We start from the raw sequence: 15,650 nt of genomic DNA, 5'->3' as shown, positions 1-15,650 counted from the left end.
CCTGTGGAGATTGCTTCAGATTGCTTCTGATTCCTGTGCAGATTGCTTCAGATTGCTTCTGATTCCTGTGCAGATTGCTTCAGATTGCTTCTGATTCCTGTGCAGATTGCTTCAGATTGCTTCTGATTCCTGTGGAGATTGCTTCAGATTGCTTCTGATTCCTGTGCAGACTGCTTCAGATTGCTTCTGATTCCTGTGCAGATTGCTTCAGATTGCTTCTGATTCCTGTGGAGATTGCTTCAGATTGCTTCTGATTCCTGTGGAGATTGCTTCAGATTGCTTCTGATTCCTGTGCAGATTGCTTCAGATTGCTTCTGATTCCTGTGCAGATTGCTTCAGATTGCTTCTGATTCCTGTGCAGATTGCTTCAGATTGCTTCTGATTCCTGTGCAGATTGCTTCAGATTGCTTCTGATTCCTGTGCAGATTGCTTCAGATTGCTTCTGATTCCTGTGCAGATTGCTTCAGATTGCTTCTGATTCCTGTGCAGATTGCTTCAGATTGCTTCTGATTCTAGTGAAGACTGCTTATTTCTTGTTGCCGATTGCTGTGCAGTGTATCTTCTCCAGTGGTCTTTAGGACAACAACCTAAAATGTGCTCCAGTGTCCCTGTCTTGGGGCGCAGCGGGCATGCAGGAGTTTCCACTTTGCCCACAGCAGAACAGGTTTGGTGAGCTGGGTAGGACATCATACACTCCCTGGATCAGGAACTTAATGCAGTGTGGTTCTGCCTGCCAGAGGTCAGTCCACAAGACTTTCCTGTCCACCGCCTGCTCTCACCTCATCTAGTCTCACTTGCTGTCTCATTCCCACTGCTCTATTGGACCTGTCCTCTTCCACAGCTGTTATCACCTCCTCCTGAACCAACCTGCGTCTCTCCTTCCCCTTGGGAGTGTTGTAAAGAAGGTTCCCAGAGAAGGTTCCCTTCCCTTAATCAATGCTCCCACCAGAACACTGTGGTGCAGCCGAGACTCAGCCTGTAGCACGTCTTCCTCTGCTCTCTACTTCCTCCCTGTATTGACCACTATCCTCCCTTAGCCCACCTTTGGGTCACTCCACTCCCTGTAATGTATCACTTCCCTGGCCCGAGTCACCTTGATTTTTCAGGGACTTCAGCAGCTGTTTGTTGCAGTTCCCATAGAGGGCGATGCTGCTCAGTCTCCTAGGCAATCCCAGCCACCTTCAGAGATAGCTGTTGACCTTCCTCTCCAATTCCTTGACAGTGGAGACCGGGACGTCGTAGATTAGTAGACTATCCTCGGGAGGATGCCATGCTGATACAGCCACACCTTGAACTTGCCAAACTTGCCAGACAGTCCTGACTGATCAACTGCTCTCAGCCAGCTCTCCAGTTCAAGTACTTTTGGGATGGCCTCCCTTTTGCACCGATGTGTTCGATGTAGCCATTCTTAGAGAGTAAATCTACAAGTCACCTCGCTACAATGCTGAAGAAAATTGTTCCTTCAACACTTAGCAATGTGATCCTGAACTGGCCGATTCTCTTGGACTCTTCTTCCTTTGAGATCCAAAATCTTTTGGCTAATCTCCACTGTTGTGGAATCAAATCTCAACCTTTCCTCTCCTCCAGATGACCTTCGGGATCTTCCAGAGCCGCTTGAGTAACAGAGGGCAGTACATGTAGACCTTGTACGGGACTTCGATTGGTCCAGGAGCTGAGCTAGATCTTCTTCACAAAGTCCTGTACTTATTTTCAGGAGTGGCTCCCTGTTGTCGAACTCTGTGACTGGTGCTGTTGGGTGCTATCAAGATGTTACACTGGCCCAACTCCTGCTCCTTGTCGTGGTCGCCGTACGTGTTCTGGATGTGCTGGTCGATCTCCTCTTTGGAAGAAGCCACGTTCCCACTGTGCTTCTACTTTAGCAGCTGCCTTTGTGAAGCCAAAGGGATTTTGGCTATGAAGCCAGTTCGCTTCTTGGCTCTTTCTTTCCACCGTCTTTCAGCCCTACGCTTCTTTCTCAGGATGTTCCATAGCTCTCTTAAGGTTGGTCGTTACTCCTGACTGGCCTTCCTGTCCTGAATTCTTGAGGACTCTTCAGTTTGATCTTGTGGATTTTGACATGTCTCTAGTTCACCGTGATGTACGGTGTTCTGGCAGGCCTCTGCTCTACTGCCCCAAACCTTTCCACTACTATGCTGACTAAGAATGCAGTCACTTTACTTCATCACTAGGTCATAACACGTTATAACACTAGTCATAACCATATCATAATAACTCACCTGTTGTGAAATATATTCTTATTTTATGGCTGGTTATGACACCTACATAAGAGTGTCAAAACTCAAATTTAGTCCATTGTTGTAATGAATTCTTTAGTCATGTTTTTTTAAATAAGATGTAGAAAATGCACTTTATGACACTGTCATGAAGCATTATGACATCATAATCATATAAACCAGATAGGCCAATCACGTACGTGTCCTTATATCAGTCATCAGTCACATAGAGGGTGTCTTGTGCTGCTCCTGAAATCTGCTCCTACATTCATCCCAGTCATCAGTCACATAGAGGGTGTCTTGTGCTGCTCCTGAAATCTGCTCCTACATTCATCCCAGTCATCAGTCACATAGAGGGTGTCTTGTCCTGCTCCTGAAATCTGCTCCTACATCCATCCCAGTCATCAGTCACATAGAGGGTGTCTTGTCCTGCTCCTGAAATATGCTCCTACATAGTAGAGTAATCTGCTCCTACATAGTCATCAGCAACAGAGCACCGGAGTAGCTGCATGTCTGACGTAAATGTACGCAATTACAATGAGACTTTAATATGGTCAACTTGAGAAATGTTTATGTAACAAACAAGTAGGCTATGGAGTAATGGAATGTTTTACCTTGTGTTGTAGGTTTTGTGGGTTGTGACACTCTTATGTAGGTATCATAACCAGCCATAAAATAACTACTGTTGTAGGTTATGTGGGTTTTGACACTACTATGTAGGTGTTATAACCAGCCATAAAATAACGGAATATACAGTATGTCACAACGGGCCTAAATATATGTCATGACATAATGTGATCATATGATGACTACCTGGTACAGGGCTAATCTCTATATTATATTATAAGTCATTTGCTTCTGTGTTATGACGTTATCCATCCAGGTACAATATCCTATCCGGTGATGAGCGGATGGTGTTTACGATGGACACAGAGACGGGGTTGATATCTCTGACAAATCAGAGAAGACAGGGTATGAGGGCTTCCTTTAGGCTCAACGTGTCTGTGTCCGACGGGGTCTTCACCAACACTGCTGAGGTTTGAAGCTTTAGACTTATTTTATTCCTTTGTTATTTTTTGTTTCTCACAGTCTTTTTAATTGATGTTATATTCTTTAAGAGTAATACCAATAGAAATACTACTAATAGAGTAATACTAACAATATAGTAGTACTTGTCAGTCATAATAATAGAGTAGTAATAGTCAGTGATAATAATAGAGTAGTACTAGTCAGTCATAATAATAGAGTAGTAATAATCAGTCATAATAATAGAGTAGTAATAATCAGTCATAATAATAGAGTAGTAATAATCAGTCATAATAATAGAGTAGTAATAATCAGTCATAATAATAGAGTAGTAATAATCAGAGTCATAATAATAGAGTAGTAATAATCAGTCATAATAATAGAGTAGTAATAATCAGTCATAATAATAGAGTAGTAATAATCAGAGTCATAATAATAGAGTAGTAATAATCAATCATAATAATAGAGTAGTAATAATCAGTGTCATAATAATAGAGTAGTAATAATCAGAGTCATAATAATAGAGTAGTAATAATCAGAGCCATAATAGATTAGTGATAATCAGTCATAATAATATAGTAATAATCAGTCATAATAATAGAGTAGTAATAATCAGAGTCATAATAATAGAGTAGTAATAATCAGTCATAATAATAGAGTAGTAATAATCAGAGTCATAATAGAGTAGTAATAATCAGAGTCATAATAGTAAATAATCAGAGTCATAATAATAGAGTAGTAATAATCAGTCATAGTAATAGAGTCATAATAATAGAGTAATAATAATCAGAGTCATAAAAATAGAGTAGTAATAATCAGTCATGATAATAGAGTAGTAATAATCAGAGGCATAATAATAGAGTAGTAATAATCAGTCATAATAATAGAGTAGTAATAATCAGAGTCATATTAGAGTAGTAATAATCAGAGTCATAATAATAGAGTAGTAATAATCAGAGCCATAATAGAGTAGTAATAATCAGTCATAATAGAGTAGTAATAATCAGTCATAATAATAGAGTAGTAATAATCAGTCATAATAATAGAGTAGTAATAATCAGTCATAATAATAGAGTAGTAATAATCAGTCATAATAATAGAGTAGTAATAATCAATCATAATAATAGAGTAGTAATAATCAGTGTCATAATAATAGAGTAGTAATAATCAGTCATAATAATAGAGTAGTAATAATCAGAGCCATAATAGAGTAGTAATAATCAGTCATAATAGAGTAGTAATAATCAGTCATAATAATAGAGTAGTAATAATCAGTCATAATAATAGAGTAGTAATAATCAGTCATAATAATAGAGTAGTAATAATCAGAGTCATAATAGAGTAGTAATAATCAGAGTCATAATAATAGAGTAGTAATAATCAGTCATAGTAATAGAGTCATAATAATAGAGTAGTAATAATCAGTCATAGTAATAGAGTAGTAATAATCAGAGTCATAAAAATAGAGTAGTAATAATCAGTCATGATAATAGAGTAGTAATAATCAGTCATAATAATAGAGTAGTAATAATCAGTCATAATAATAGAGTAGTAATAATCAGAGTCATAATAATAGAGTAGTAATAATCAGAGTCAAATAATAGAGTAGTAATAATCAGAGCCATAATAGATTAGTGATAATCAGTCATAATAATATAGTAATAATCAGTCATAATAATAGAGTAGTAATAATCAGAGTCATAATAATAGAGTAGTAATAATCAGTCATAATAATAGAGTAGTAATAATCAGAGTCATAATAGAGTAGTAATAATCAGAGTCATAATAATAGAGTAGTAATAATCAGTCATAGTAATAGAGTCATAATAATAGAGTAGTAATAATCAGTCATAGTAATAGAGTAGTAATAATCAGAGTCATAAAAATAGAGTAGTAATAATCAGTCATGATAATAGAGTAGTAATAATCAGAGTCATAATAATAGAGTAGTAATAATCAGTCATAATAATAGAGTAGTAATAATCAGAGTCATATTAGAGTAGTAATAATCAGAGTCATAATAATAGAGTAGTAATAATCAGAGTCATAATAGAGTAGTAATAATCAGTCATAATAGAGTAGTAATAATCAGTCATAATAATAGAGTAGTAATAATCAGAGTCATAATAGAGTAGTAATAATCAGTCATAATAATAGAGTAGTAATAATCAGAGTCATAATAATAGAGTAGTAATAATCAGTCATAATAATAGAGTAGTAATAATCAGAGTCATAATAGAGTAGTAATAATCAGAGTCATAATAATAGAGTAGTAATAATCAGTCATAGTAATAGAGTCATAATAATAGAGTAGTAATAATCAGTCATAGTAATAGAGTAGTAATAATCAGTGTCATAATAATAGAGTAGTAATAATCAAAATCATAATAATAGAGTAGTAATAATCAGAGTCATAATCATAGAGTAGTAATAATCAAAATCATAATAATAGAGTAGTAATAATCAGAGTCATATTAGAGTAGTAATAATCAGAGTCATAATAATAGAGTAGTAATAATCAGAGCCATAATAGAGTAGTAATAATCAGTCATAATAGAGTAGTAATAATCAGTCATAATAATAGAGTAGTAATAATCAGAGTCATAATAGAGTAGTAATAATCAGTCATAATAATAGAGTAGTAATAATCAGTCATAATAATAGAGTAGTAATAATCAGTCATAATAATAGAGTAGTAATAATCAGAGTCATAATAATAGAGTAGTAATAATCAGTCATAATAATAGAGTAGTAATAATCAGAGTCATAATAGAGTAGTAATAATCAGAGTCATAATAATAGAGTAGTAATAATCAGTCATAGTAATAGAGTCATAATAATAGAGTAGTAATAATCAGTCAGAGTAATAGAGTAGTAATAATCAGAGTCATAAAAATAGAGTAGTAATAATCAGTCATGATAATAGAGTAGTAATAATCAGAGTCATAATAATAGAGTAGTAATAATCAGTCATAATAATAGAGTAGTAATAATCAGAGTCATAATAATAGAGTAGTAATAATCAGAGTCATATTAGAGTAGTAATAATCAGTCATAGTAATAGAGTAGTAATAATCAGTCATAATAATAGAGTAGTAATAATCAGTCATAATAATAGAGTAGTAATAATCAGTCATAATAATAGAGTAGTAATAATCAGTCATAATAATAGGGTAGTAATAACCAGTCATAATAGAGTAGTAATAATCAGTCATAATAATAGAGTAGTAATAATCAGTCATAATAGAGTAGTAATAATCAGAGTCATAATAATAGAGTAGTAATAATCAGTCATAATAATAGAGTAGTAATAATCAGTCATAATAATAGAGTAGTAATAATAATAATATACCAATAACAATAGTAATAATAACAGTAATAATATAGTAATAATAATAATAATACAGTAATAATAATAATAATAATATAGTAATAATAATAATATACCAATAACAACAGTAATAATAACAGTAATAATAATATAGTAATAATAATAATAATATAGTAATAATAACAAGAAGAATAATATAGTCATAATAATAGTAAGAATAATATAGTCATAATATAGTAATTATAACAGTAATAATAATATAGTAATAATAATAATAATAATAATATAGTAATAATAATAATAATATAGTAATAATAATAATAATATAGTAATAATAATAGTAATCAAAATCAAATCAAATCAAATCAAATTTATTTATATAGCCCTTCGTACATCAGCTGATATCTCAAAGTGCTGTACAGAAACCCAGCCTAAAACCCCAAACAGCAAGCAATGCAGGTGTAGAAGCATTATTAGTAATAATAATATAGTAAGAATAATAGTAAGAATAATATGGTAATAATAATAGTAAGAATAATATAGTCATAATAATATGGTAATAATAATAGTAAGAATAATGGTCATAATAATAGTAATAATAATATACTAATAATAATTAGTTAATAATATTGATAATATACTAATAATAATAGTCATAATAATATAGTCATAATAATAGTAATAATAATATAGTAAGAATAATAGTAAGAATAATATGGTAATAATAATAGTAATAATAATATAGTCATAATAATAGTAATAATAATATAGTAATAATAATAATAATATAGTCATAATAATAGTAATAATAATATAGTAAGAATAATAGTAAGAATAATATGGTAATAATAATAGTAAGAATAATATAATCATAATAATAGTAATAATAATATACTAATAATAATAGAGTTAATAATATTGATAATATACTAATAATAATAGTCATAATAATATAGTCATAATAATAGTAATAATAATATAGTAAGAATAATAGTAAGAATAATATGGTAATAATAATAGTAAGAATAATATAGTCATAATAATAGTAATAATAATAAACTAATAATAATAGAGTTAATAATATTGATAATATACTAATAATAATAGTCATAATAATATAGTCATAATAATAGTCATAAAAATATAGTCATAATAATAGTAATAATAATATACTACTAATAATAGTAATAATAATATAGTCATAATAATAGTAAGAATAGTATAGTCATAATAATAGTAAGAATAGTATAGTCATAATAATAGGGTAATACTAATAATAATAAAGTAATAATAGTAATAGAGTAATAATGATACTTTTATTAATAATTATAATAATTATTTAATTTATTTCACCTTTATTTAACCAGTTAGGCCAGTTGAGAACAAGTTCTCATTTACAACTGCGACCTGGCCAAGATAAAGCAAAGCGGTGAGACACAGACAACAACACAGACAGAAACACAAAAAAAAACGTACAATCAATAACACAATGGGGGAGAAATCTATATACAGTGAGTGCAAATGAGGTAAGATAAGGGAGGTAAACACTGGAGTGATAGATGTGCAGAAGAGGAATGAGCAGGTAGAGATACTGGGGTGGCAAAGGAGCAACAAAATAAAATAAGTAACAATATCAATCAAATCAATCCAATTTAAGGGTTAAATACAAGTAGATTGATTGGGGAAATGATAACAGTCTGTATGGAAACAAGACAAGACAAATGGATACATGAAAACCAGGTGTGTATGGAAACAAGACCAGACAAATGGATACATGAAAACCAGGTGTGTATGGAAACAAGACCAGACAAATGGATACATGAAAACCAGGTGTGTATGGAAACAAGACCAGACAAATGGATACATGAAAACCAGGTGTGTATGGAAACAAGACCAGACAAATGGATACATGAAAACCAGGTGTGTATGGAAACAAGACCAGACAAATGGATACATGAAAACCAGGTGTGTATGGAAACAAGACCAGACAAATGGATACATGAAAACCAGGTGTGTATGGAAACAAGACAAGACAAATGGATACATGAAAACCAGGTGTGTATGGAAACAAGACCAGACAAATGGATACATGAAAACCAGGTGTGTATGGAAACAAGACCAGACAAATGGATACATGAAAAATTGAGCGGTGATGGCTAGAAAGCCGGTGACGTCGATCGCCGAACGCCGCTCGAACAAGGAGGGGAGCTGACTTCGGCGGAAGTCGTGACAGCTGACTACACTGACTGTGCTAGTGGCAGACTCCACTAAGCTGGCAGGCTGGATAACAGCCTGCTGCCTGGCCTGCACCCTATCTCATTGTGGAGCTAGAGGAGTTAGAGCCCTGTCTATGTTGGTAGATAAGATGAGAGCACCCCTCCAGCTAGGATGGAGTCCGTCATTCCTCAACAGGCCAGGCTCGGTCCTGTTTGTGGGTGAGTCTCAGAAACAGGGCCAATTATCTACAAATTCTATCTTTTGGGAGAAAACAGTTTTCAACCAGCGATTGAATTGTGAGACCCTGCTGTAGAGCTCATCACTCCCCCTAACTGGGAGGGGGCCAGAGACAATTATTTGATGCTGACACATCTTTCTAGCTGATTTACACGCAGAAGCTATGTAGCTTGGTGACCTCTGACTGTTTCATCCTAACATCGTTGGTGCCGACATGGATAACAATATCCCTATACCCTCTACACTCGCCAGTTGTAGCTTTAGCCAGCATCATCTTCAGAGTAGCCTTAACGTCGGTAGCTCTGCCCCCTGGTCAACAGTGTATACAGCATGGTGTTGTCTGCGTAGAGGTGGATCAGAGAATCACCAGCAGCAAGAGCGACATGGTCTGTGATCTGTTTGTTATCTTGGCTTTCGAAGACCTTAGAAAGGGTAGGATAGATATAGGTCTGTAACAGTTTGGGTCTAGAGTGTCTCCCCCTTTGAAGAGGGGGGTGACCGCGACAGCTTTCCAATCTTTTGGAATCTCAGACGATACCAAAGAGAGGTTGAACAGGCTAGTAATAGGGGTTGCAACAATTGTACTGGATTATTTTAGGAAGAGAGGGTCCAGATTGTCTAGCCCGGCTGATTTGTAAGGGTCCAGATTTTGCAGCTCCTTCCGAACATCTGCTATCTGGATTTGGGTGAAGGAGAAATGGGGGAGGTTTGGGCAAGTTGCTGTGGGGGGTGCAGGGCTGTTGACCGGGGTAGGGGTAGCCAGGTGGAAAGCATGGCCAGCTGTAGAAAAATGCTTATTGAAATTCTCACTTATCGTGGATTTATCGGTGGTGACAGTGTTTCCTAGCCTCAGTGCAGTGGGCAGCTGGGAGAGTAATAATAGAAATTGAGTAATCATAATATTAACAATAATAATATTAATAATATATGAATAATAATAGAGTAATAATAATATTAATAATATTAACAATAATAATATTCATAATATATGAATAATAATAGAGTAATAATAATATTCATAATATTAACAATAATAATAATAATAGAGTAAAATTGGAATAATAATATTATTAATAATATTCACAACAATAATATTAATAATAATATAATAATAATAGTATTAATAATATTAACAATAATAATATTAATAATAATAGAATAATAATAGTATTAATAATATTAACATAATAATAATATATTAATATTAAAAGAGTAAAAATAATAATAGAATGATAACAATAATAATAATATTAACAATAATAATAATAATATATTAATATTAAAAGAGTAAAAATAATAATAGAATGATAACAATAATAATAATATTAACAATAATAATAATGTGTAGAATAATATGAATTATATGAATAATAATAATAATTATATTAATAATAATAATATGTATAATGTGTATAATAATATGAATTATATTAATAATATGAATAATAATTATTATTATAATAATATGTATAATATGTATAATAATATTAATTATTTTAATAATAATAATTATTATTATTATATTAATAATAATAATATGTATAATATGTATAATAATATTAATTATTTTAATAATAATATGTATAATAATGCTAATAATAGAGTAAAAATAATAAAAGCTGATGATAATATTAATAATATTAGTAATATTTACAATAATAATAGAGTAATAATAGGATAATAATAATAATTATTATAATAATGATGTGATATTAGTATTATTATTGATAATAATAATAGAGTAATAGTAATATGGTAATAGTAATATTCATCTTAATAATAATGTAATAATTGTTTTCTTATTGTTTTGTATTGTTATCTGGTGAGTGTGTCGGGGGCAAACCTGTGTAGAGAACTGTGATACAGCTGTATGATAATGATGAATATGATTTTCCCAGGTCAATGTGTATGTGTTGGGAGCAAACCTCTACAGTCCAGTTTTCAGTCAGAGGTTCTACCTGGCGGAGACCAGAGAGAACGCACCTGCTGGATCCAGAGTTATACAGGTGAGAGGTAACACTGACACTAACTTGTACAGGTGAGGGCTAACACTGACACTAACTTCTACAGGTGAGAGGTAACACTGACACTAACTTCTATAGGTGAGAGCTAACACTGACACTTACCTCTGACTGAAGAGGTAACACAGGTGAGAGGTAACACTGACACTAACCTCTACAGGTGAGAGCTAACACTGACACTAACTTCTATAGGTGAGAGGTAACACAGGTGAGAGGTAACACTGACACTAACCTCTACAGGTGAGAGCTAACACTGACACTAACTTCTACAGGTGAGAGGTAACACTGACACTAACTTCTACAGGTGAGAGGTAACACTGACACTAACTTCTACAGGTGAGAGCTAACCTGCATGCATACTTTAGAATTCAAATATCTGACAGGATTCCAAATCTGCCATGATTTCATATCTGACAGGATTTCTTTATAAACTGTATGTATGATGATAACTGCTGGTGTGTTCTTGTTTGAGTTAAGAATTCAAATGAACGAGATGATCACAGAACTATAATCTAGTGTTGATTGTGTCAATACTAATCAATCAATAAACCAACCAGCCAACCGACCAACCGAATAATCAATCAATAAATCATGACTCTCCCTCCAGGTGCGTGCTACGGATGAGGACTCAGGTCTGTTTGGTCAGGTGACCTTCACGTTCATCAACGACTTGGGGAAGAGTAAATTCAGCATCGACGCTAAAGGCCTCATCACCACCGCACAGAAACTAGACCGTGAAAACCCTAGCAACAAGGACATGGTCCTCACCGTCATGGCCCTTGACGGAGGAGGTACAGAGAGGGGGAGGGTATGTGTTTGGGGGGAGGGGGGGTGTATGTTTATGTGTTTGTTTGTTTGTGAAATGCCAGTATAGTTTTGAATGGTCCTTCGAGCCAGGTGGTTTCATCAATCATCAGTAGAGCATCAATGATCAAAGTATCAATAACACTGTTACTATCATGTCTATAATATAACACTGTCACTATCATGTCTATAACACTGTTACTATCATGTCTACAATATAACACTGTTACTATCATGTCTATAACACTGTTACTATCATGTCTACAATATAACACTGTTACTATCATGTCTACAATATAACACTGTTACTATCATGTCTACAACACTGTTACTATCATGTCTACAACACTATTACTATCATGTCTATAACACTATTACTATCATGTCTATAACACTATTACTATCATGTCTATAACACTATGTCTACAATATATGTCCATCATGTCTAAACACTCGTTACTATCATGTCTACAATATAACACTGTTACTATCATGTCTATAACACTGTTACTATCATGTCTACAATATAACACTGTTACTATCATGTCTATAACACTGTTACTATCATCTATAACACCGTTACTATCATGTCTACAATATAACACTGTTACTATCATGTCTATAACACTGTTACTATCATGTCTACAACACTGTTACTATCATGTCTACAATATAACACTGTTACTATCATGTCTATAACACTGTTACTATCATGTCTACAATATAACACTGTTACTATCATGTCTATAACACTGTTAATATCATGTCTACAATATAACACTGTTACTATCATGTCTACAACACTGTTACTATCATGTCTACAATATAACACTGTTACTATCATGTCTACAATATAACACTGTTACTATCATGTCTACAATATAACACTGTTACTATCATGTCTACAACACTGTTACTATCATGTCTACAATATAACACTGTTACTATCATGTCTATAACACTGTTACTATCATGTCTACAATATAACACTGTTACTATCATGTCTACAACACTGTTACTATCATGTCTATAACACTGTTACTATCATGTCTACAACACTGTTACTATCATGTCTACAATATAACACTGTTACTATCATGTCTATAACACTGTTACTATCATGTCTATAACACTGTTACATCATGTCTATAACACTGTTACTATCATGTCTACAATATAACACTGTTACTATCATGTCTATAACACTGTTACTATCATGTCTACAATATAACACTGTTACTATCATGTCTATAACACTGTTACTATCATGTCTACAACACTGTTACTATCATGTCTACAATATAACACTGTTACTATCATGTCTATAACACTGTTACTATCATGTCTATAACACTGTTACTATCATGTCTACAATATAACACTGTTACTATCATGTCTATAACACTGTTACTATCATGTCTACAATATAACACTGTTACTATCATGTCTATAACACTGTTACTATCATGTCTACAATATAACACTGTTACTATCATGTCTATAACACTGTTACTATCATGTCTACAATATAACACTGTCACTATCATGTCTATAACACTGTTACTATCATGTCTACAACACTGTTACTATCATGTCTATAACACTGTTACTATCATGTCTATAACACTGTTACTATCATGTCTACAATATAACACTGTTACTATCATGTCTATAACACTGTTACTATCATGTCTATAACATAACACTGTTACTATCATGTCTACAACACTGTTACTATCATGTCTATAACACTGTTACTATCATGTCTACAATATAACACTGTTACTATCATGTCTACAATATAACACTGTTACTATCATGTCTATAACACTGTTACTATCATGTCTACAATATAACACTGTTACTATCATGTCTATAACACTGTTACTATCATGTCTACAATATAACACTGTTACTATCATGTCTATAACACTGTTACTATCATGTCTACAATATAACACTGTCACTATCATGTCTATAACACTGTTACTATCATGTCTACAACACTGTTACTATCATGTCTATAACACTGTTACTATCATGTCTACAATATAACACTGTTACTATCATGTCTACAATATAACACTGTTACTATCATGTCTATAACACTGTTACTATCATGTCTATAACACTGTTACTATCATGTCTACAACACTGTTACTATCATGTCTACAATATAACACTGTTACTATCATGTCTATAACACTGTTACTATCATGTCTACAACACTGTTACTATCATGTCTATAACACTGTTACTATCATGTCTACAATATAACACTGTTACTATCATGTCTACAACACTGTTACTATCATGTCTATAACACTGTTACTATCATGTCTATAACACTGTTACTATCATGTCTATAACACTGTTACTATCATGTCTATAACACTGTTACTATCATGTCTACAATATAACACTGTTACTATCATGTCCATAACACTGTTACTATCATGTCTATAACACTGTTACTATCATGTCTATAACACTGTTACTATCATGTCTACAATATAACACTGTTACTATCATGTCTATAACACTGTTACTATCATGTCTACAATATAACACTGTTACTATCATGTCTATAACACTGTTACTATCATGTCTACAATATAACACTGTTACTATCATGTCTACAACATAACACTGTTACTATCATGTCTATAACACTGTTACTATCATGTCTACAATATAACACTGTTACTATCATGTCTACAACATAACACTGTTACTATCATGTCTATAACATAACACTGTTACTATCATGTCTATAACACTGTTACTATCATGTCTACAACATAACACTGTTACTATCATGTCTACAACATAACACTGTTACTATCATGTCTATAACACTGTTACTATCATGTCTACAACACTGTTACTATCATGTCTACAACATAACACTGTCACTATCATGTCTATAACACTGTTACTATCATGTCTACAACATAACACTGTCACTATCATGTCTATAACACTGTTACTATCATGTCTATAACACTGTCACTATCATGTCTATAACACTGTTACTATCATGTCTATAACACTGTTACTATCATGTCTATAACACTGTTACTATCATGTCTATAACACTGTTACTATCATGTCTATAACACTGTTACTATCATGTCTATAACACTGTTACTATCATGTCTATAACACTGTTACTATCATGTCTATAACACTGTCACTATCATGTCTATAACACTGTTACTATCATGTCTATAACACTGTTACTATCATGTCTATAACACTGTTACTATCATGTCTATAATACTGTTACTATCATGTCTATAACACTGTTACTATCATGTCTACAACATAACACTGTTACTATCATGTCTATAACACTGTTACTATCATGTTTATAACACTGTTACTATCATGTCTACAACACTGTTACTATCATGTCTATAACACTGTTACTATCATGTCTATAACACTGTTACTATCATGTCTACAACATAACACTGTTACTATCATGTCTATAACACTGTTACTATCATGTCTACAACATAACACTGTTACTATCATGTCTATAACACTGTTACTATCATGTCTACAACATAACACTGTTACTATCATGTCTACAACACTGTTACTATCATGTCTACAACACTGTTACTATCATGTCTATAACATAACACTGTTACTATCATGTCTACAACATAACACTGTTACTATCATGTCTATAACACTGTTACTATCATGTCTACAACACTGTTACTATCATGTCTATAACACTGTTACTATCATGTCTACAACATAACACTG

The 15,650-nt window shown here is 32.6% G+C and overlaps 1 protein-coding gene across 1 annotated transcript in view; it reads left to right on the top strand.

The window, feature by feature from the left end:
- Window positions 1–15,650, top strand: part of LOC112240034 (protocadherin Fat 3-like) — a 316,631-nt gene that overhangs the window by 214,962 nt on the left and 86,019 nt on the right. Inside the window, exons 37-39 of the mRNA XM_042311250.1 lie at window positions 3,118–3,271; window positions 10,944–11,051; window positions 11,674–11,857. Of these exons, the coding sequence (XP_042167184.1) occupies window positions 3,118–3,271; window positions 10,944–11,051; window positions 11,674–11,857 (446 nt within the window). The remainder of the gene's footprint in view (window positions 1–3,117; window positions 3,272–10,943; window positions 11,052–11,673; window positions 11,858–15,650) is intronic.

The sequence above is a fragment of the Oncorhynchus tshawytscha genome, linkage group LG33 (assembly GCF_018296145.1).
Source record: "Oncorhynchus tshawytscha isolate Ot180627B linkage group LG33, Otsh_v2.0, whole genome shotgun sequence".
NCBI lineage: Eukaryota > Metazoa > Chordata > Actinopteri > Salmoniformes > Salmonidae > Oncorhynchus > Oncorhynchus tshawytscha.
Note: the sequence above shows the minus strand (reverse complement) of the source record. Positions and strands in the feature narration are given on the sequence as shown.